Genomic DNA, 23,360 nt, shown 5'->3' with positions numbered 1-23,360 from the left:
GCAAACTGCTGTGTTACTTCTCACCCAGCCTCTCCCCTACAGTTGACTGTGGAAGAACCAAGAAGGTTGCGAGAAAATAGAGAAAAACTTGTCTGATTTAATATTAAGGTACTTTTCTAAGCCTTGATGAATCATAGCAGCTTGATTCATCAACTGTTATTTAGCTTACGATTTAGAATAAACAGAGCTTAATTTTTGCCAGTTCTATATCTGCCTCATTTTTCCATTACATGATTCACTCCACTTTCCTACTTTTACATAAATGCACTGTCAAACATCCCATATTCATGACTATTTTCATCCATCCAAGTACAATGAACAAGCTAGATGAATTAAAGGTTTTTCCACCTGACCAACGGAGAGGAAGAGAGGAAAAGGCAGTAATACCAAGGGCTTTAAGCCACACGATATTCTGACTTTGAATATATCAACAATTTATTCCTATCGTCTAAATATTATCCTCTCAACATTATGGGAGCACCTTCATGTCAGAGTTATCAGAAGGCAGAGCTCCATTTTCTGGTTGATAGGCAGTGGTTCTGATACACCCCCAAAATAACAAAAAGGATCAGTGCACACAGTTCATCCTTCTTTCAAAAGATAACAGAATTCCAAACAAACAGTTTGAAATAAATAAAATTGTATCATTGGTTCCTGCTCTTTTCACCAAAATCCTATGGCTGCTTTCCATTTTCTATCCATTCACACTGTGTGGCACATTGGAAGGTAGTAAGGAATCTTTTCTTTCTCTCAATTGACAGACCAGCTGTGCAGTTCCAGTCCTTTTTTTGGTTTATTTACTTACCATCTGGACTTGTATAAATTATTCCCAGGTCCACTGTTCTTTCTTAATGACTTGGTGGATTGCTGGAATATAGATGGTAATGGGAAACTGAATCTCATCTAGTTGTTCCTGGATGGAAATAATGCTTTAAAAATTTTGTACTAGCAGTTGAAGACCTTGTGTGATAGCATGAAGTTATGTACATCTCCCATTTAGAACAGTACCTCCACTTTGTTTGATATCCGCTTCTTTGAAATGAATACCCCAATGAATATTTACTATTGTCTTGGATTTAGAGTTCCTGTTTTCCTTGCTCCTTTAGTGTCCTCAGTGGCTCCCAATTCCGGTGCATTTCATCACCCTTGATCTTATAAAGGCAGACTCAAGTGCTAAATGGTTTTCTTGGTACATCTGGGCATATTCCCATGCTATAATTATTGGTTGGCAAGACTTATTTTGAAGTGTTGTGGATTTATCCTTATCTTTAAAATATCATTTCCCATCTTACCTAATTGGACTTCCTTTGTTCCTTCAGCAAAGACTAATCCGGATTTCTTCATTCTTTTGTACCAAAAAGTACATTAAATATCGGCTATTACTCAGTGATGGCTCTGAATTACCAAGTGTGCATTACAAGCCTACAGAACTGCATGTTGTTTTGATATATTTTGTGTATACTTACTTATAATAGTACCACACAAACAAGGATACACAGGTTAATGTGCAGGTGTCCAAGTGTAATTCTCTAGGGATGCAATCAAGATCTATTCTGGGGTGAGGAGTGAACAAGCTTAATGGAAAATCACTTAGTATTTTAATTCATTGAGGGTTTGATGTACAGTAATAATCTAAAGTTGGAATAGATGTAATATAACTGGGAGAATGGAAATTCTTCTGGTACTGTATTACAAGATAAACTGTTACGAAGCTGGTGGTTGTGATAGGGGCCAATTATAATTTATCTTTGACTCACCCCTTATACAACATTGTCTTAACAAGCAACACACACAAAGTGCTGGTGGAATGCAGCAGGCCAGGCAGCATCTATAGGAAGAAGCTCTGTCAACGTCCTGACGAAGGGTCTCTGCCCAAAATGTCAACAGTGCTTCTTCCTATAGATGCTGCCTGGCCTGCTGCAGTCCACCAGAATTTTGTGTGTGTTGCTTGTATTTCCAGCAACTGCAGATTTCCTCGTATCATCGTCTTAACAAGGCAGTTTAGATGAAATTTAGTAGATTGCATTAGGTGGCCACTGAGAAACCAAATTCAGATCAAGTGGCTGCTTTGCACATCATTCCAATAAGTCTTTGAGGCTGAGTCCAAGCTTCTCTTTAATTTTCCATTCTACTTTGACCTCTGTTATGCCCTGTTACACTGTTCCAATGCTCCTCTTTTCCTTTTGGGAACATTATTGAATCTAAGAGTTTCAGATAACCGACCTTTCCTGTTTATGTCCAAACTGCCAGTTCCGATACAAGGTTACGCACCTGAATATTAGCTCCATTTTTACCCTTTTTACATGGGTTACCTGATCTGCTGAGTATTACTTGCATTATTTTGTTCCACATTTCCACACACTGTACCTCACAGTTCCAGCACCACCCTCATTCACCTTCTTCCATTTATACTCCGCCAGATAAATCAAATACAGTTAACAAGCATTCACTTACCTCACTGGGATGGCACCAAAGACAATCTTGGTTCCATCTTAATAAAGGCATTCCCCTTGTTTTCTGCATCACCCCCTCTCTTCAACATAAAGAGTGCTCATCTTCTCACTTTTGCAGTTATGACTGTCATTAAAACATTTATCATATTCCTCTCCACAGATACCATCTAAACTGCTAGCTGGCACGATGCACCTCAGGGACTTTAGACATAGTCTGTTTCTCTACTAAGGGCACACTACCTCACAGCAATCAATAGGACAAAAGTACGATGCATTTCCTGATTTGGTTGTAAAGAGAATCAATAAATACATTATTTATTAAGGCTATAGAGTATATATTGAAATGTTATACAAAACAAAATGTTAATTTATCACTTGGAAGAGTAACCCAACTGATCAGAATTAGCCATTTTAATTATTTATTACTGTTACAAAGAATGACTGGATCAACATGTTGACGTTGTGCAGAGGCTTGCGTGCTTCAAGGATCCTATCAGGCGATGCCAACTCAGGGCCACACATGTTGGAACGGCTGTAGAATAGATGCCAGATGAAGATTGATCCAACCCCAGCTCCCGAATGGACGCTCATGTCAGCCACACTTGCCAAATGAAACAAGTTACAAAGTGACCACAAAAACACTGCTGTGGTGAAGAGATTTCTTATTATTTAAATTGACATGAATGTATATGAAAATAATTATTCCCTTCACAGCCAGTGCTGATTCTTGCTGAAATTCAGCTTCAACAGGCCAAGCTACCAATCCCTAAGTGACTGTAGTTGGAGATCAGGTCCACAAAGTACACTGTTATATTAGCCTCAGATCCCATGTTTACATTCACATTGAGCAGAAGGTAACAGTTAGCAGAAAGGTTACCAATTATGAGTCTTCTCCCTCCAAAGTCAATAACAGTCAAACTGAATGCAAACTAACTTGAAAAAAAAGAAAACAATCTGTTGCTGGAAACTTAAAATAAAAGGAAGATGTTGGAGATACCGAGCAGGTCAGGCAGCACACCAGACAGAGTTAATGTTTCAGGTATGAAACCTTTTGTCAGTAGAATGTCAGAGTGTGAAACACTAAAAATCTCCTTCTCTGCACATGCATTTTTTTGAAACTGAATTGTTTGAAATAATCCTTAGTTACTCTAATGGAGATCATATACCACTGTTCAAATTGTACTTTGATCCGGAACCCTGCGTTTGAGGTGGTGGGTAGCAGATGACCCAGTTAAACCAAACATTTAACTATTACAAGAGCTGCAGCACTTCAGAACCACTGATTTTAGACAAATGTAAGCTTAGCAGTGTAGCTCAAATCCTGTCAATAGTTGGGATCATGATGATTTTATTGACAGTTATAATTCAGAAGTTATTATAACTGATGTTAAAAATTTTGTGCAGATTGACAAATTTTATGACCAAAATCAACTTCAGATACAGTCTTTAATATTAAACAGTAGAGTCTCAAAGAAAGTGATAATTCCTCTCTAGTAACTTTTATACAAGGTATCAGATCCTAGGACATTAGTTTTAAATGTACTTCCAGAGTTGGGTTGCTCCAAGGATAAACAGTCCAAGAAATTAATTTCTGATCATTCCATCTTCATAGATATTATTTCCCTTCTTCTCATGCACTTGGAGCATACTGCAAAACCAATCGATCAAATTCGTGCTCCTGTGTGGACAGTTCAGAACTCATTTAGATTTTTTTTTAAAACAAATGAACATATAGAATATGTCTTGTCTACTAAATATACATTTAGTACTTATTCTTAAGAGAACTGAATCCATCAGAAGTTCAATTAACATCATAATCATTGAACACAATTCATAATCCTTCCAGCAGGCATCGCTCAAAGGTGACACCTGCTGGAGGAGCTGTACCTGTTCATACTAATGTACTGTACCGTACTCATCTCTGGGAATTTCCTCTAGGTGGCTAGCTGCACTTTGCAAATCTAGCCATGCAAGTTCTTGTTACATGTTGAAATATAGAACCACAACTATATTTATTTTTAATTCCATTAATTCAGTGAGATAAATATGTCATTAGCTTTGTGTCTAAAAATCTCTTGGTATATCTGACAGCAAGAAAAATAATCTATACCCTTGAGCAAAATTCTACTGATTTCCTATATAAGAGGATGTGTCTCTTGGTTAACACAACCAAAAATAAATAACCTATTCTTAGATAGCTGTTTCTTGTAGGCGCATGCTATGTGTACACTGGCTCCTGGCTTTGCTTCTGCTAATGACTATCAAACTAATTTAAGTACTTGCAAAGTGAAGCATTTCGGAATGGCTGTAAAAGAAGTGAAGAAAGAATGCAAGTCTTGTTATTTATTAATCCTAGATGGTTACACAAAACACTTCAACCAAACCAACTTTGATACAAAGATACAATGACCTGAGGTTCCACAGTTCAGCAAAATGCTCAGCAAGTTTAACCAAAGCCCATCTGCTAAGACAGTTATTCCATGAGCCAAATAGTATTTGGTATTTTCTTAGGACTTTAAAATCACAACTTGCTGTACATATTAAGAATTTATTATATGTACTTCAGAATAGCAATTAAGAACTGCTACTCTCACTTTTGTTTCCTAGCAAGATTTAAGTCTGTTATAAATTTCCCAAATCACCAAGATGACTTTTATTTAAAGATTTGAGAATAAGCCAGAAACCTCCTGACTTCTACTGAAATAAGTATTTATTTATAAACCAAAACTCTTTAGTAAATTCACAGCCAATGACAATGCAAACTGCTTTCACGTACCTTGGCTATGTACTCTTTAACAAAAGGGTGACCTCTGTGCCCATCCTTCAGCTGTGAGAGATAGCGGTTACTAACCTGTTTACAGAAAAAAAGCACAATTTAGCATGAGGAGGCACCACTGACAGTGACAGACTGCATGTGGCATTACCGGAACTCTCACTGTTGATGAGTCACATCAATGCAGATAATTGCACAAGAAATCTGTAGATAGTGCCACCTGCTGACAAATTTAGTATTGCAAAACAGGTCCATTTTGTGTACTTGCCCAGGTGATTTACCAAAGTCAATTCTGTCCCTACATCAACCATCAACAAAAAGGAATGCCTTAATGCAGGGGTTCCCAACCTGGAGTCCACAGACCCTTTACTTATTGGTATTGGTCCATGGCATCAAAAAAGTTTGGGAACACCTGCCTTAAAGGATAGTTAGCAGTTATGACTGATGCTGCTAGATCTCTTTCTCAGGTTGGCATAAGACTCATTTTACTTTCACAGCAGCTTTGTCCTATTGGAGAGAACGAAAAATGTAAACACCCAAGTTTAGAGTCCTGAACGCTCAGACGACCACAACAATGGGGGGAAAAAAATCACATTCTGATGGCTCATTGAAGTTGCTAACAACTTGGCAAAAAAAAAGTACAGAAATTCCACTTAGATCATGTGTGGAAAAACTGGTTCAAATGGTCTAAAATACAAGAGTTGTTCAATATAGTTAAGGTAAGGAAAGTGTATTTGATAGCTCTGGTGTTTTATCGTGCTGACTGGGATGAAAGACTAGAAAAGGTGGTGACTTTGCTGAAAAGTCTGGTTCACATGGTGCAATATATTTCAGATAATTCTGCAACTCCTCCCACCACCCACTTCATCCAACATGACCTTTCTATACCAGGGATGCAAAGTCCAATTCTAGGGTCCCTTGGGTTACTCATGACTGATGCAATTTTGTTCAGTAGACATATGGAGTTGAAAATGGAACAGTTCTTGTCAGCATGAAGGATTTACTTTCACATCAATGTGAGGCTATCTAGTAAACATCATTATGTCAAATTTTTCAGAAGCCTTACCTCAGGAGCCTTGCCCAAATGCTGAGAAAGTATGATTAAATTGATGAGAGTTTCTGGATGATTACTGTCCTAAGGGAATTGAAGTTAAGTAATTATTGCCACATTGACTAAGGAACAGTAAAAACATTTACTTTGCATGCTGTTCATACAGATCATTTCATCACATCAAGTTAATACATGGGAAAAACTACAACAGAATACACACTAAAGTGTTACAGTTAGAGAAAGTGTAGTGCAGGCAGACAATAAGGTACATGGCCATGGGGTGGGGTCTTCCATTACATTAACTGCTTTACTGAACTGGTGAGAAGTGCAGATGGAAGGAAGGTTTGTTTTGGTGATGTGCTGAGCTTGTTCACAACTCTGCAGTTTCTTGCAGTCCTGGGAAGAGCAGTTGCCATACAAAGCCATGAACCACCCAGGTACAGTGCATCAATAAAAATTAAAGGCCAGTAGGAACTTGCTGAATTTCTTCAGCTGCCTCAAGTAGTAGAGAGGCCTGAGGCATCTATGTGGTTGGACCAGGAAAGGATACTGATATTCTCTTCTAGGAACTTGAAGCTCCTAACTCACTCATCCTTAGCACCATTCAGATGAACAGCAGCTTGTGGACTGTAGCCCCTTCTTGAAGGGAATGACCAGCTCTTTTGTCATGATCATGGGAAATTGTTGTTACAATGCCCAGCTATTAGGTTATCGCCTTACTCTACTGTGACTCATTATTATTTGTGATTCAGTGCATTACAGTGCAGTCATCTTAGTAATAACAGTTAACATTCGCAGTAGTTAACAAACACATGGCTCAAGTTTGACTGGCAAGGGAAGGGGTTTATAGCTGCATTATGGTCAGTGCACATAGTATATCCAAAATCTAAGACTGAAGAATGAAACACTGGGACAAAAGGGATCAAGCTGCAGCAGGACCTATATAAAATTGATCTACTGGATAGTCAATGAGATGATCATCTATAACTCATTTCAAATTTCAGCTTACTTTATATACAAAGGTTAAATTAATGAAAAATAAAAAAAACTGGTGTGTAGATTTAAGTATAATAAAACATCACTTAAAAGTTAGTGCTGAGCTGATAAGCAGCTGTGCCAGAAAGAAAATTCCAGATAAAGTTTGCCTTTCTGTGAAGAAGCTCCTGGTACCAACATGCACATTGGATGGAAAGGATTGACAGTGGTACAGTTGGTCTGCTGTGGAACAGTCAAATACTGTTAAAGTTCATACATAAGATTAAAGTCCTGTACTTAAATTACTGGAATTTATATTTCTACAATTGATGTAATTAACATAAATATCAATGAAACAAGATGAATAAGGCATGATTTTTTGAGTCTGCTTCATTTAATCAGATCCTGGCTCACCTGACTGTAAAATGAAAGCTGTGTTCCTATCCACCAGTGGTAACCTTTCACCACTTTCCTATTGAAGTATTTATCTGGATGCACAAGCGCTCCTCCTTTCCCATAACACAGGGGGCCCCAGGATAATGTGCTGAGCTTGTTGCTGCATGGACAAACGCCCGAATAATCACTTGTCAAATTCACCAATGACACAACAATGGTGGGGCTCATCACCAACAACCATGAGAGAGTTTACAGAGAGGTGGTTGGAAGAGCTCAAGAGCTAGTGCCAAATAACTTCTTCCTCAATGTCAACAAGACAAAGGAGGCGGTTATCAGTTTCAGGAGAACTTGCACCATTCACACCCCTCTATACACCAGTGACAAAGTAGTGAAATCTGCAACCAGTTTTAAACCCCTGGGAATGCACATCGTACATAAACCGTAATGGTCCCAGAACACATTCTGCACAATCAAGAAAGACCACTGATGCCTCTACTTGCTAAGGAGGTTGAAGAAAGCTGGACTATAAATATCTTCATTCTAGTCCTTATACAGATGTACAGTAGAGTGCATCCTAACATGCTACATCACCACATGGTATAGAAACTGCACTGTGACAGACAGGAAGGCTTTACAACAAGTAGTCAAAACTGGCCAAGGCATCACCAGCACCAACCCTACCCACCAACAAAAGCACGTATAGATTACTCCCAGAAAAGAGCCAGTAACATCATGAAGGATTCTACCCACCCTACTCTTGGACTGTTTGTACCACTATCAGGGAGGCTATGAAGCATCAATGCCAGAACCATAAGGACCACCAGCAGTTACTTTCCCCAAGCAGTATGAATGACCAGTACCTCCACCCATTAACCCACCACTGCTTTATTGTTTCCTGTCAGAGTCAACTTATGTACAGACACTCCTGTGCCTCGCGTCACTTTATTGACATACAAGTAATCAATGTATACATGTTATCTTATGTATTTATAGTTAGTGATTTTTTAAATTATTGTGTTCTTTATCATATTGTATCACATACAAAATGCTGAAGGATCTCAGCAGGTCAGGCAGCTCCTATGGAAATGAATAGATAGTTGACATTTTGGGCTAAGACCCTTCTTAGTGATTTTTGTGCCATATCGTATCTGGAGTAACAATCATTTCATTTTCCTTTACACTTGCGTATTAGAAATAACAAACTGAATTGAAATGACTCTATTTCTTACATCCTTCATATACAGGAGTAAAAATCTTTGTTACGTCTCCATCTAAGCGTGCCATGTGTAATCATTGTAATTTATAATAAATAGAACAGTGAATCTAATATAGAGTACACTTAAACCAGCATGAAATCATCAGTCTGATGGCCTGGTGGAAGAAGCTATCCTGAAGCCTGTTAGTCCTGGCTTTTATGCTGTGGTACTGCATCCTGGATGGTAGCAGCTGGAACAGATTGTGGTTGTGGTGACTTGGGTCCCTAATGATCCTACAGGTCCTTTTTTGCACACCTGTCCTTGTAAATTTCCTGGATCGTGGGAAGTTCACAACTACAGATGTGCTTGGCTATCTGCACCACTCTCTGCAGAGTCCTACGATTAAGGGAGTCCAGTTCCCATTCCAGGCAGTGATGCCACCAGTCAGGATGCTCTCAAATGTGCCCCTGTAGAAAGTCCTTAGGAATTGGGGGCCCATACCAAACTTCCTCAATTGTCTGAGGTGAAAGAGGCACTATTGCAGATGTGCCTTGTTTTTGTGACATTGAGGGAGAGGTTGTTTTCTTGACACCACTGTGTCAGAGAGATTACTCCTTCCCTGTAGGCCACCTCGTTATTGTTTGAGATAAGACCCATCAATGTAATGTCATCGGCAAATTTAATTAGCAGGTTGGAGCTGTGGGTGGTGATACAGTCATGGGTATATAGGGAGTAAAGGAGGGGACTCAGTGTGAAGCCCTAAGGGGCTCCTGTATTGAGATTTATAGCCTTCAGAGAGAAAAGAAAATAACCTCAATCGATCTTCAATGGATTTTTTTAAAACAGTAATTGCCAGTTCTAGATTCCCCCACTAGAGGAAATACCTTCTCATCCACTCTATCTTATGCTTTTCGATTAAATCCTTCTCAAAATCTTCTAAACTTCAGCAGATACAAACTAGGTTGTCCAACCTTTCTTCTGAAAACAACATGTTCATCCTTGGTATTAGTCTGATAAAATTTCTCAGAACTGCTTTCAACACATTAATTTCTTTAGGATAAATACTGTACACTCAACTCCAGATGTGGTCTCACTGATTTCATACATAATTGAAGCACAACTTCCCTACTTTGTTTATTACTCAGGGAATTTAATTAAAAAAAATAATCACATTGTCAGTTTTCCCAATTGCTTTCTCTACTTGAATACTAGCCTTCTGCAGAGTAGGTACAAGGAAATCTTTGTAATCTTTGAAATCTCTTTGTACCTCAATTCTGCAATCACTCATCATTTTGGTAATATGCTCCTTGCCCCCAAATTGGATAATTTTATTTTCTCACGTTTTTCAGATCTTTGACTATTTGTTTAACCAGCTTCCCTTTCATAGTCTCCTTATAGGTCATCTTCACAACCTACTTTTCCACCTAACTTTCTGTTATCAGCAAATACAGTAAACATAACTTGGATTCTTTTATCCAAGTCATTACTACAAATTGCAAAAAGGAAATTGAGAATCCAAAACATATCCCCGCGACATTCTATTAATTGCATCTTCCTTACCAGCAAAGACCTGTAAGTTCTTTGCTAACACTAATGGTAACCATCATATCATGAGCTTTTATTTTCTGTAAATGCCTCTGAAACCAATGCATGCTTTCTGGAAAGCAAAGTCTAATGCATCTCATTACTTCTCCTTTAACCACTTCATACTGTATATAATTGCCTCAAACAATTCCAAGAAATTGTCTGTTGTCGTTTGTCATCTACATCAATGATCAGGATAATAATGTGGTAAACTGGATCAGCAAATTTGTAGATGACACCAAGATGGGGATGTAATGGACAGCAAGGAAGGCTTGAAGTGTGATCTGGACCAGCTGAAGAAATGGGCTGAAAATGGACATGAAAGGTAGGTCACTGAGGAGTGGGGTAGACATAGGAACTGGGGGGAGGGGGAGAAGAAGAAAGATCCACAATTCCTTGAAAGTGGCGTCACAGATAGGGTCTTAAACAGAGCTTTTGACACATTGGCCTTCATAATTCAAAGTAAGAGTACAGAAGTGGAATGTTATGTTGAAGTTGCTTAAGACCTAATTTGGAGCATTGTGCGCTGTTTTGGTCACCTACCTACAGGAAAGATATCAATAAGATTGAAAGACTACAGTAGAAGTTTACAAGAATGTTGCCAGAATTTGAGGAACTGAGTTATAGGAAAGGGTGAACAATTTAGGACTTTATTCCCTGCAGCGTAGGAGAATGAGGGGAGATTTGATTGAAGTGTATAAAATTATGAGAGGTATAGATAGAGTAAAGGCAAGTAGGCTTTTTCTCTCTAAAGTTGGTAAAGAATAGAACTAAAGGTCATGGGTAAAGGGTGAAAGGTGAAGTATTCTGGGGGAACATGAGGAGGAAATTCTTCACTCAGAGAGTGGTAAGAGTGTGAAACAAGCTGCCATTGGAAGTGGTGGACGTGGTTTCAATTTCAACATTTAAGAGAAGTTTGGATAAGTACATGGATGGGGGGGAACAGAGGGCTAGTTAAGGTGCAGGTTGATAGGACTAGGGAAATAAAAGTTCAACATGGACTAGTTGGCACGTTTCTGTGCTGTAGTGTTTTTATGACTCTGTAACTCTAAATTGAACATACAATTTTCCCAGTCTCTGCCTGATTACCTTGACTTCCTCAGTGCTCTGCATTAGCATTTTGTTAGTAGCTTTTAATATTTGCCTCATGTCCAATTTAAGTGGTCTTCATTTTCTTGAAATCTGCCTCTCCTTTTTTAAATAAAGTTTTTACTATTTCCCAATCTACTAAAATCTTACGTCAGACATAGAAAATTATGGAAAATTAAAACCAAATAGCCATTTCTTTTAAAGCCCAAGCAAGAAATCCATCAGGATCTACAGAACTATTTTCTTGTTCTCATTAAAGGATATATCACCATTCAAGTTTAATTCATTCCAACTTTTCCTAAACAGTGTATTATATTCCTACATTGTAGCATCTCTATACACTACTACTGAGAGGCAAGCTTGAACTATGGGTAACTTGGCTTGTCTCCGAATTCACTGAATTGAACATTCAGTATGTATACTCTTTCCTAAACAGTTACTGTTCACAGAAATTCAATTTAGAGTGGGTCATGTAGGATTCCATTTTAAAGAATACTGACAGTACTGAGCATTAGGCTTTGAGTCCGAGTGGCAATGACTGGATCCTGCAATTATTAGTTAGGTAAAAGCTGAGGTGTGAAGTAATTCTTTTAAAAAGAGTTCTGATTAACTCAATCTGTCATGAGAAATTAATGTTACAATTTTGCCCCCCCCCCCCCCCCCAAATAGTACATGTTGAAGGATCTGGACCACCTCTCACCTGAAATCCTTGACAGCACAGCTGTGTGTAATTATCTTTGTCAGAATGCAGAATAATCCAATTTTCTTCTTAGCACTATCACCAGTAGAGGGCATCAAACCTCCTCTAAATTGTCAGGCTTACACAATTTTACTTTTAAATATTTGAAAGTGATTAGTAATGTGGATGTTGCAAATAACATTGTTGCATCAGCCTACTTCTGATGCAACTGTAAGCAACACTGCAAATTCATGTAAAAATCTGTACTAGCTTGCTGATTTAATCTGCCCTACCACTCCATTCTACTTTCACTGTTGTCCAAATTAAACTCTCACCTCGTCAGGGACAGAAACTTCACCAGTTACACACGTCAGTCAAACCCAATTCATCCAGTGTTCCTGTACATCCCCTCCTCCCCCAGCAAAGAAACAGAACAAGAGCTTTGTCCAATTTTCTCTCCCTTGCTTAGGTAGCCAATGTTTATTTTCCTACTTCCAAAATTAATAGATTGAACTTTGGATCTTTTGATGTGTGTGACCACTGCCAAATACCTTACCCTCTTGGTTCCCCAAAATACAGATACTCTGATCTGCACTTTAACTAGCACACTGTTAAGACCACTTCTCAAAGTCGTAGAGTGATCCCTTTATAAAGAACATTGAAAGCATAGGATACGTAATTCTGATTCACCAGGGTGACAAACATTGGAAGCAATAATTATTAGATGAAACCTGAGATGCAGAGATTATTTTCGCTAGAACACTATTTTTACTCCATGAAGGGTTTTAATGAAGAGTGTTGTTTCCTCTGGTTGGGGAGCTATTAGAAAAAGGTCAGTAACTCACAAACGGTAGAATAAAAAAGTTTTGATTTGTTTTTGTTCAAAACAATGCAGTGCATTGGAGCAAAGAATAATTTGCCAAAAATATTCAGTAGAGGTGAAACAACACTTAGTGGCCACTTTATTAGGTATAGGAGTGTACCTAGTAAAGTAGCCACTGGAGTGGAACCTGCTGTGGTCTTCTCCTGCTGTAGCCTATCCACTTCAAGGGTTTAATGTGTTGTGCATTCAGAGATACTCTTACACACACCATTGTTGTTAGACCTGATTATTTGAGTTACTGTCGCCTTCCTGTCACATTAAACAAGTCTGGCCATTCTCCTCTGAGCTCTCTCATTAACAAGGTGTTTTTGCCCAGAGAACTGCTACTCAGCGGTTTCTGAGATATTCAAACCACCCTGTCTGGCACCAACAACCATTCCACGATCCAAGTCACTTAGATCATGTTTCTTCTCCACTCTGATACTTGGTCTGAACAACAACTGAACCTTTGGACCATGTCTACAGGCTTTTATGCACCGAGTTGCCGCCACCTGATCAGCAAATTAGATAATTGCATTAATGGGCAGGTGTACCTAATAAAGTGGCCACTGAGTGTATTTCATAGGGAACACATCAAGTGAAGACTGATAAACACTGGACAATGAGACTACTTTTGGATTTCTCTAGCAAAGAGCTAATTCATATATAATGGCCGAATTTATCAAGTTGAAAGTTACTATAGTTTTATGGCTTTTACTCTCAGTCAACTGCTTTAAGAGCCTTCTTACCTTGTCCAGTGCTTCCTGCAGAACTCCTTCTGCATCATCCCACTTGCCTTGTGCCAACTGACAAGCAGCTTGTCCATTCAGGAGCAACAAGGTTGCTGTGTACTTATCTGCCATTTCTTGGAAAATGTAAAAGGCATCCTGCAGCTTGTCCCCACCCTATAGAGAGCAGTCGATAAAATCCATTCACCAGTGCGAACAGCAATTATATTAGCACAGTACGAGTTCAAAGAACATTTCCAGGCCATTGTTATTCTAACAGTAAGTTGTTTCAACCCATCAATCAGCAACAATGTCATAAATGCTTGCGTTTATACACAGTGCATAACATAAATAGTAGATCATAAGGCTAGTCATCTCTGCCCCACCATTTGAGTGTTTTGAGCATTGTTCACTTTCCCACCCAATCATCTTGTAACTGTCTAAAAAATTAATATTCACACAAGAAAACGCATGGCAAGCCACATAAAATTGAGGTGGTAAGCAGAAGTTGTAAAGATGCGTTCTGAAGTAGACTCAGGGTAGAGGACATTTCGAATGGTGGTATCAAAGCCTCTCAAGGCATGGAAGGAAATAGAAGAGATAAAGGACAGTAGCAATAAATCAGAAATAATGAACTAGGTCTCAAGGGAAGGGAATGTAAATGTCTAAATAAGGCTACAGAAATATAAACACAAAGCTGAACATTTTTAATTGAAGGCACTGGAGAAATTCATATCACTATGAGTTCGGCACCACATTAAGAGAAGGAACCTCTAAAACAGTGGTTCCCAACCTTTTTTTGGCCATGCCCCACTGATATATAATTCTTATTATCCAAAAAGTGAACTCCTATTCACCTGGAGGAAGCCTAAAAGACCATTAACTTGGTTTAAACAAGCTTCCAAAGAACATGGCATTCATGAAAGAGAAAAAGAACCAAAGGACTGTTAAAGTTCTGAGGAAGAAATTACTAAGAAATTGTAAAAAAAAACATTGTGATTTTAGAATAATAATAATAAATAAATAAAACAATGCCGATTCGTTTCTACAGCATACAAAGACAGATACACCATTTAAAAGAGTTGACGCAATGTACAGACCTTCACACCACCAAGAACCAAAAGCTACTGCAAAAAGCAGCATTGGCGTGACCTTGTACGAGTTTCTTACGTGTTTGGACTTGTTCATTCGTTCCTTCCTACATCAGTCAATTCATTAAGTATGAAAGCCATTTGATGGTTGTAATGATGGTGATACACTATATATACAGTACATACGCAATTACACATGTACATACACACAAGTATTTTTGTGTATGCATACTGTATATACACATATGTATTAACTCGCACACACACTCATACAGACTTACTAGAAAAAATTCAGTTAATAACTCATTCTCGATTTGCCCACCTTAAAAATCAAATTACCCCCCTGTGGGTGTCCGCCCCACGTTGGGAACCACTGCTCTAAAAGGTAATAACCTGAAATGAGATCGGAATATTGAAGGGCACATTAATTTTAGGAAGGACAAGAAGCTAGAAAAGGTGGAGGATTGTCTTGGTTAATAATAGTATTAGCACAGGAATAAGGGATGACCCAGTTTAAGAAATGCTGCAAATTTAGATGGAGATTTTTAAGAAAATATTAAAAACAAAATCTTGCTTGTGATAGTGCTTTTGCAGGCCTCATTCACAGTAACTATAGATCAGTAACTATACCACAAATGGTAAAGAAATGGGTGCTTGTTAGAAAGATAAAGCAATAATGACAGAGGATTTCAATCCACAAAGCAATTGGAAATATCAAGCATTCAAAAGGTAGCCAAAATGAGGACTCAGGGTTATTTTCTTAAAAAAGCATGCTCTGCAACCAATCCCAAAGCAATCTATACTTGACCTTGTATGATACCATGAGATGATTAATTAATAGCCTCATTATGAATGCAGCCCCTTGGCAAAAATGTTCATAATTTGAATAAGAATTACATTAGTTTTGAAAAAGATCCCAAACTAATAATATAAACATAAGAAAGACTAGTTGAGGGAGTGAAAGTACAATTGCCCAAAGTAAACTGGTATCAAAGTTAATGAGAAAGCAACTATTATGGCACAGAGATTGGCTGACAAGTCAGAAGAATGGACAAAATATGAAAAAAAAATCAAAGAATGACTAAACAGTGAGAAAGGTAAATGTACAGATAGTGTTTCGTGATCCAATAGAAAGTGTGGCTGTGAACTTAATAATGGATAGCAAGGATGTGGCAGATGAATTAAATAGGCATATTGCAGTTTTCACTAGAGAAGTTGCCAGCAATAGCCCAGAAATGGCTAAAATCTGAAAAGTGGAAGGACAAGGTGGAATTCCAGAAAATTATGATCACCAGGGAATTGGTCCAAGTAGATTGCTTGAGGTGGTATTAAGACTGCAAATCTCAACAACTTGTAAGAAAATTATTCTAATTTTCACAAAATTCTCTGAACTCAGGTAAAGTTCATTAGTTAATAAACTAGAAACTGCAGCTTCTTTATTCAAAAAGGGAGCAAAACAGAGAGGAGGAAATAATAGCCTAGTGAGTTGATTTACCTTATGGAAAATTATAAACCTTGGGGACTTTGGACCAGGACATAGATTCAAGGTTATCAGGCAAAGTGAAAAATTGTGAAAATTTTGAAAACGTAGCATCAGAGAGACCCAAATTGACTGATGACACGAAGGTGGTTAGGAAAGTATGCTGCAAAGTCTTAAGGGACATTTATAGGGACATCTATATAAGTAAGTGGGCAAATGTAGAATAAAGTCTGAAAATGTGAAATAATCTATTTAGGCAAGAAAATAGAAAAGCACATTGTCTAAATAGATTCTAGCGCTAAGGGAGAATTGTTTAAAATTAAAGAGGCTGCCAATTCAAGATATAAATGAGGTAATTCTTCATTCCTTTCAAAAGCTTGAGGGTTTTAAAGCTCTCTTCCTCTAAAACAGTGGAAATCAAGACTGTTTTAAGAGTTTGATAATTCTTTTATATGGAAGTCATAAAAAGTTACTGGGAGAAATGTAGCAATCAGACCTTTCATTAACATTAAAAAGAGGAGCAAACTTGAGAGACGAAATGGCAATTGTTGCTCATAATTTACACCTATGTACATTTAAAGGTAAATTCTTATTTGGAATGGGTAGACTTCATTGTTGACAGCTTGATACAAATCATGAGATCACCAAGTTTTAGTCAAAGCCAGGAAACATTCACAACAATCACATGAATACAAAACATAAGAATATGTTATAAGGTGTAGGCCATTTGAGTTCCCTGTGCTTAATTCAGCACGAATGCCCTGAACTCCCCTCATATTCTCTGTTCAAGACAAAAAGAGGGACATTATGTTGATTCGCTGTTAAATTCCAAATAAATAATGTCAAAATATGGGTGTAGTTCACTCTGATTGGACAGCTGGTTGGAAAGATTAGCAAGGGAGAAGAAGAATTTTGCTTGCTTGGGTGCAACTCTAAATGAAACAATGAGAAATTTAGAGAATGACAAGTGAGGTATTGCCACAGAATCAAACAAGGGGGCCACACACTTGATGAACTAGCAGGGAGATGGGAAGCTACGGAAGTAACAATACTGTAGACTAGTAATATAAAGCACACAAGTGGCAAGAAATTAAAAGCAGCATAACTGGACAACAGGAATGGAAGAAATATGGCAATAACTGGAATATCAAGTTTTGGAATAAATAAAAGATAGTCCCAAAGAGGAGATCAGTCCTGTCTGCAGGTCCAGTAGGTTCTAGAGAAATTCTATTTTTGATTTATCTTTTTCTTCTTCATTCATATCACCATCTCTCAACCCACCTAACAACAGCAAATTTAAATGGGGCTGTTAAAGTAATTAGGTATCATTGATCTTCACTAACCATAGCCAGGTTCACCCAGGCTGTCGACAACTGTGTCAGGGTAGCATCTTCATCTTGGTCATGCATCTTCTTCAGTTCTTTTCTAAATTAAATAAATTAAGTTACTAATTAAACAAGATGGATGACACAACTCCTCCAATTGGCATTCTGAAGGTCACAGTAAAAATGTGCTTTACTTCAACAGATTCCTTTGCTTCCCATTAGGAGTACTTTCTATTGATAATGATGCAACCAAATACAAGGTTTTTTTGTAGTATCAGATAAGACTTAATTTATTCTTCAACCAACTGGCTGAAAGAGAAAGTGTCGTTCTCCTGCAATGGCCCGATAGGATGAACAAAGAAACAGATGGCCAGTCATTAGGAGCAATTCAAAATTCCACTCTAGTCTGCACCTTGACACAACAATCGTGAAAAGATCCAACTTCACAGGCTAAGCATCAAGTGTGGAAACTTCATGGACAAGTCTCAACTGTTCAGATGTTTTCCAATCACAGAACACCAAAGCGACTGCTGACTTGCTTTGATACCGTTCTTCACTGGAGTTCAGATTGGGAAAGCGACAGAATGAACGGTCTGCAAAATGACAGGCTTCAGTGCACTGGTCCCCATCAATAGTATGCAAATAAAAGTTTTGTTTACAAGTTCCACAACGTTAACTAATGATTATTCTGCAAGGTACCAAGTTTGGATTGGATAAAACTTCTTGCTTTATGTTTTATCCGTAAAATTTGTCGAACAGGTGGAAGGAATACTACAAATCAAATAGCTGATGTTGTAAGCTTAGCTTTGGAGAAAATTGACACAATTGCAATGAGGATCCAAGTCAAAATGGTCTAGAATATTAAGAAATGGTTTAAACATTACAAACCCTTTATGTAATAAATATTCCTGACACCAATTCTGGTAAAATAGACAAATATCTCTGGAGCGGATGCTTAAATTAGGATGAGCTTCAATGCCTTTCCCCAATTCATGACTGTTCATAGTTTCTAGGTAACCACTACAGAATAACCTGAACTAGCCACAGAAAATAAAGACTCACTAACTGTACTTGTTCTCAGCAAAGCTAGTTCACACAAAGTTAAGACCTTGGACAGAAGCAGAAGGATTTAGCTACACTTGATGTTGAAATGATTATACTTACCGAGCCAAATCCAGCCGGTCAAGTTTCAAAAGGATCTGTATTGACATGGCCATGCTGTTGGAGTGAAAGAGACAAGTAATTATCTGTTATTAATAATTCAACAAAAGGCAAAAATAATTATCAGTAAATAGCATTCCTATACCATTCCAAAAATCTACCCATAAATCACAAAATTCCAGGGAAATCATCAGGCATGTGATTTAGAAAAAGGAAAAGGTTACTACAACACCTTACAATTTGAGTTAAATTGCCTCACATTATCTTTTCTTGTTATTATATTGCTCAGTTGACATCAATGTCATGTTTGGTGGTACACAGTCAATGGTGTTGGGAGAGAAAAACTGTATTCACTGGACTTTAGAAGGATAAAAGGAGATCTCATTGAACCCCGTCCAAATCCACATGTTTCAACAGACTAGATGCCGGAAATAAGCTTTCTCCGGCTGGGTGAGGTGGCATCTAGAAATAAGGGTAACAGTTTCAGCACGCTGGATAGTTTCTTCAGGATTGATGGGGCATATCTTCACCAAGGATTGTGAATCTGTAGAATTCTCTCTACCACAAAAAGATCTGCACCAAGTTGATGAACAGATTTGAGGAGATAGACATCTACACACCAAAAGCATCAAAGAGGAAGACTACAATAACACATTAACAGTCATACAGCATGGACCAGACCCATCAGTCCAATTCATCTATGCCAACTGTGTTGCCCAATGAGCTAATTCCGTCTGCTCACACTTGGCCCAGAGCCCTTTAAAGCTCTCTTATCCAAGTATTAATCTTAAGACAACACACAAGATGCTGCAAGAACTCAGCAGATTTAAGGAGGGGAATAAACATTCAGTGTTTCAAGTTGATAGGTCGGAAGATAAAGGGGTGAAGAAGAATCTGATAGGAGGGAAGAGTGGAAAGGAAGGGTGCACCGGGGGAAGTTGCCTTAAGCAGCTATTGGGTACAAAAGCCAACTTAGACAGCTGTTAAATGTTGCATATATACCAATTTCAACCATTACTTCTGGTAGCTAACTACAAATACACACCACCCTTTGCATGAAGCAGCTACCCCGTTATCCCTTTTACATTTCGCAACTCATCTTAAATCTATGCCCTCTTGTTTTTAGCATCCCTTCCCTGGGAAAAAGACTGTTCCATAGATGCTGCCTGACCTGCTGAGTTCCTCCAGCATTTTGTGTGTGTTGCTCAGATTTCCAGCATCTGCAGATTTTCTCTTGTTAGAGGTTATGTGGCGACCCACTTTCTACGCAGGCAAACCAGCTCACAAATAGCCAGCGCACGGGGAGAGACTTTGGTAATGCACCTCTGACGTCATTTCCGCCCAGAGAGGGCGGGCGCTAGGAATTAAATGCCAGTGCCGCGAAGTTTGAATAAACTAGTCTCGAAATGACTTACCGACTGCGTGTCATTATTTCAGCGCTGTGTGTAGCACATCACTACAGTTACATCAATTCTCTTTTTACTCTTGTCTCTTTACAAATTAGTCTTGGCGCATTCCAATTCTATCAGGTCTCTTGTGAATTTTACATAAATAATACATTGCCTACAGCCAGTGGCTTTGTTCAAAGTTCAAAGTAAATTTATTATGCTTCCTGATGGCAGTAGTGAAAAAGAGAGCATGACCTGGTTGATGGGAGTTCTTGATTATGAATGCTGCTTTCCTTCGACACTGCTCCATGTAGATACGCTCAATGGTGAGGAGGGCTTTACCTTTGATGAACTGGACCGTATCTACTACTTTTTGTAGGCTTTTCATTCAAGGGTATTGGTATTTCCATACCAGGCTGTGATGCAGCCAGTCAACATAATCTCCACAGCTCATCTATAGAAGTTTGTCAAGTTTTAGATGATACGCCAAATCTTAGCCGATTTCTAAGAAAGTTGAGGTTGTGCCATGATTTCTTTGTAATGGCACTATGTGCTGGATTCAGGACAGATTCTCTGAAATGATAACACTGGGGAATTTAAAAGTTGCTGACCCTCTCCACTTCTGATCACCTGATGAGAACTGGCTCATGGGCCTCTGGTTTCCTCCTCAAGTCAATAAACCTCTTCTTGGTCTTGCTGACATTGAGTGAGGGGGTGCTGTTGTGGCACCACTCATCCAGATTTTCAATCTCCCTCCTTTATGCTGACTCATCACCACCCTTCATTTGGACAACTACAGTGATGTCGTCAGAAACTTAAATATGGCACTGGAGCTGTGCTTCTCTTCAGTCATGAGTGTAAAGCAAGTAGAGCAGGGGACTAAACACACAGCCTTGTCATGCACCCGTGCTGGGGAAGATTGTGAAGATGTTGTTGCCAATCCAAACTGACTAGGGTCTGCAAGTGAGGAAATCCAAGGATCCAGTTACACAAGGAGGTACTGAGGCTTAGAACTTGAAGGTTCATGATTAGTTTTGAAGGAATAATAGTATTGAATGCCCAGCTGTAGTCAATGTATGTATGAATTGTTACAAAATTTGATTCCCCACTAGGTAATAACCTCACATTTATTTGGACAAAGCCAATCCTCAGCCCACAAACCTAACTGATCTAGATCCTTGCAACTACACCACCACCTATTTTAGCATAATCTGCAAACCCTAACACTTGTTCATTTAAATACAAAGCACTTATCTAACTCATGAACAAAGGTCCCAATATTGGCCCCTGTGGCATATCTCCACTATTAAACCTCCATGGTATTGAGATTTCAGATCAGTCACCGGGTAGTGAAGCAGGCTGTAAGGGCTCAATAGCCTGCTCTTGCACCCATTTCTCTGTGCTTCAATGTTCCTAGAGGATGAACTCATGATCTAAATAGACACCACAGTGCTTCTTTGTCAGGAGATGGTTCTTGACAGGAAACGCAGAACAAAATTCATCTGTATTTTCAACTGTTGATGTAAATCTTACAATATCCCATTTGAGGATCAGCAGAATACTCTTCTAGTTTATTAATCAACACTCTCCTTTAAACTAATACATTAAACTCATCGCATTTTGGAGAAAAGTCTGCTTACAGAAGTGTGAAATAATTCACCGTTTACAAAATCCAGAAACATGAAGCACTTGTGGCAAGCAGGATCTGCACATTTCTACTCACCATTCCAGACTTTCTCCTTGGTGCAATGTACGCAGAGCTGCATCTGTATTTTGTTCATGTAAGTAGATTGAGGCAGCCATCAACAAGAACGTTGTATTGCTAACATCAACATTCTTTGCCATCTTCTTATCCAACTCGGAAATGGTGGCATCTCTGCATGGGATATGACATCAAGAATTAGTCTTACAAAATTAATTTGGTAACGAAAACCAACCCTGGTTGCTTTTTAAGTGACCAATGCTCCAAGCCAAATTAAATCAACACCTAGGACCTGTCAATTGTTCTTATTATCATAATCTAGAGCAGGCATTCCCAACCTAGGGTCCATGGAACCCTTGCTTAATAATAGGATCCGTGCCATAAAAGCAGTTGGGAACCCCTGATCTGGAGGATAGAATTACAGAAGTCCTAAATTCTGATTATCCTGTGATACCTTCTTAAAAATGGACTTCACAAATGATGATGTAATTGTGCTTCGATGCAGTACCCACAGACATGCAGCAAACTGCCAAATAGCATTTACCATATTGCATATTGAGTATGTTACTAGATTCATAACACAAGAGCCCAAGAACAATGACCTGGAGATGCAAAACAAAACACAACACAACTTTAGTACCTAAGGATTTAAAGTTCTATTCAATGAATATCTATTAAAAACCCAGTAACAATGGTTGTGAAACTACTGGATTCTTGTAAAAATACAACTGGTGTACTTCCGTAAAGAAATATTATGTGCTTACTGAAGCAACACACACAAAATGCTGGTGGAACACAGCAGGTCAGGCAGCATCTATAGGGAGAAGCGCTGTCAACATTTTGGGCCGGGACCCTTCGTCAGGACTAACTGAAAGAAAAGATAGTAGGAGACTTTTACTATCTTTCCTTTCAGTTAGTCCTGACGAAGGGTCTCGGCCTGAAACGTTGACAACGCTTCTCCCTATAGATGCTACCTGGCCTGCTGCATTCCACCAGCATTTTGTGTGTGTTGCTTGAATTTCCAGCATCTGCAGATTTCCTCGTGTTTGCGATGTACTTACTGACCAGGCTTTTAGTGAGTCCAGACCCTCAACAATGCAGTCAATTTTTAAATGAACTCTGAAATGATAACGTGTGAAAATAGAGATGGGCAATGTTGACCTTCTTTGAAACACAACCACTTGGGCAAATTACAGAAGCTATGAAGTTCTAAAGAAATGGTAGCCTTTCAATGGGTACTAGGACCTCAATCAGACCTGATCACATCTGAAGCAGCATTCACAGATCATATTTTACATTATGCATAGAATGCAAGGATGCTTCAAGGTCAACTGTAGCACTGAGAAATAGAGGATTACTCAGCATCGATCAGGAAGAGATATTCACCCCATTATCAAAATAAAACACCCACTCAAGTATGATGACCC

At 38.6% G+C, this 23,360-nt stretch overlaps 1 protein-coding gene across 1 annotated transcript in view; it reads right to left on the bottom strand.

Annotated features, from left to right (window-relative positions):
* Window positions 1-3,885: 3,885 nt before the first annotated feature.
* Window positions 3,886-23,360, bottom strand: part of cope (COPI coat complex subunit epsilon) — a 29,170-nt gene continuing 9,695 nt past the window's right edge. Inside the window, 7 exon segments of the mRNA XM_059991281.1 lie at window positions 3,886-4,131; window positions 5,230-5,304; window positions 6,293-6,361; window positions 13,808-13,963; window positions 17,701-17,782; window positions 18,847-18,900; window positions 21,955-22,107. Of these exon segments, the coding sequence (XP_059847264.1) occupies window positions 4,084-4,131; window positions 5,230-5,304; window positions 6,293-6,361; window positions 13,808-13,963; window positions 17,701-17,782; window positions 18,847-18,900; window positions 21,955-22,107 (637 nt within the window). The 3' untranslated portion in view covers window positions 3,886-4,083.

This window comes from Hypanus sabinus, chromosome 16, assembly GCF_030144855.1.
Source record: "Hypanus sabinus isolate sHypSab1 chromosome 16, sHypSab1.hap1, whole genome shotgun sequence".
Lineage (NCBI taxonomy): Eukaryota > Metazoa > Chordata > Chondrichthyes > Myliobatiformes > Dasyatidae > Hypanus > Hypanus sabinus.
Note: the sequence above shows the minus strand (reverse complement) of the source record. Positions and strands in the feature narration are given on the sequence as shown.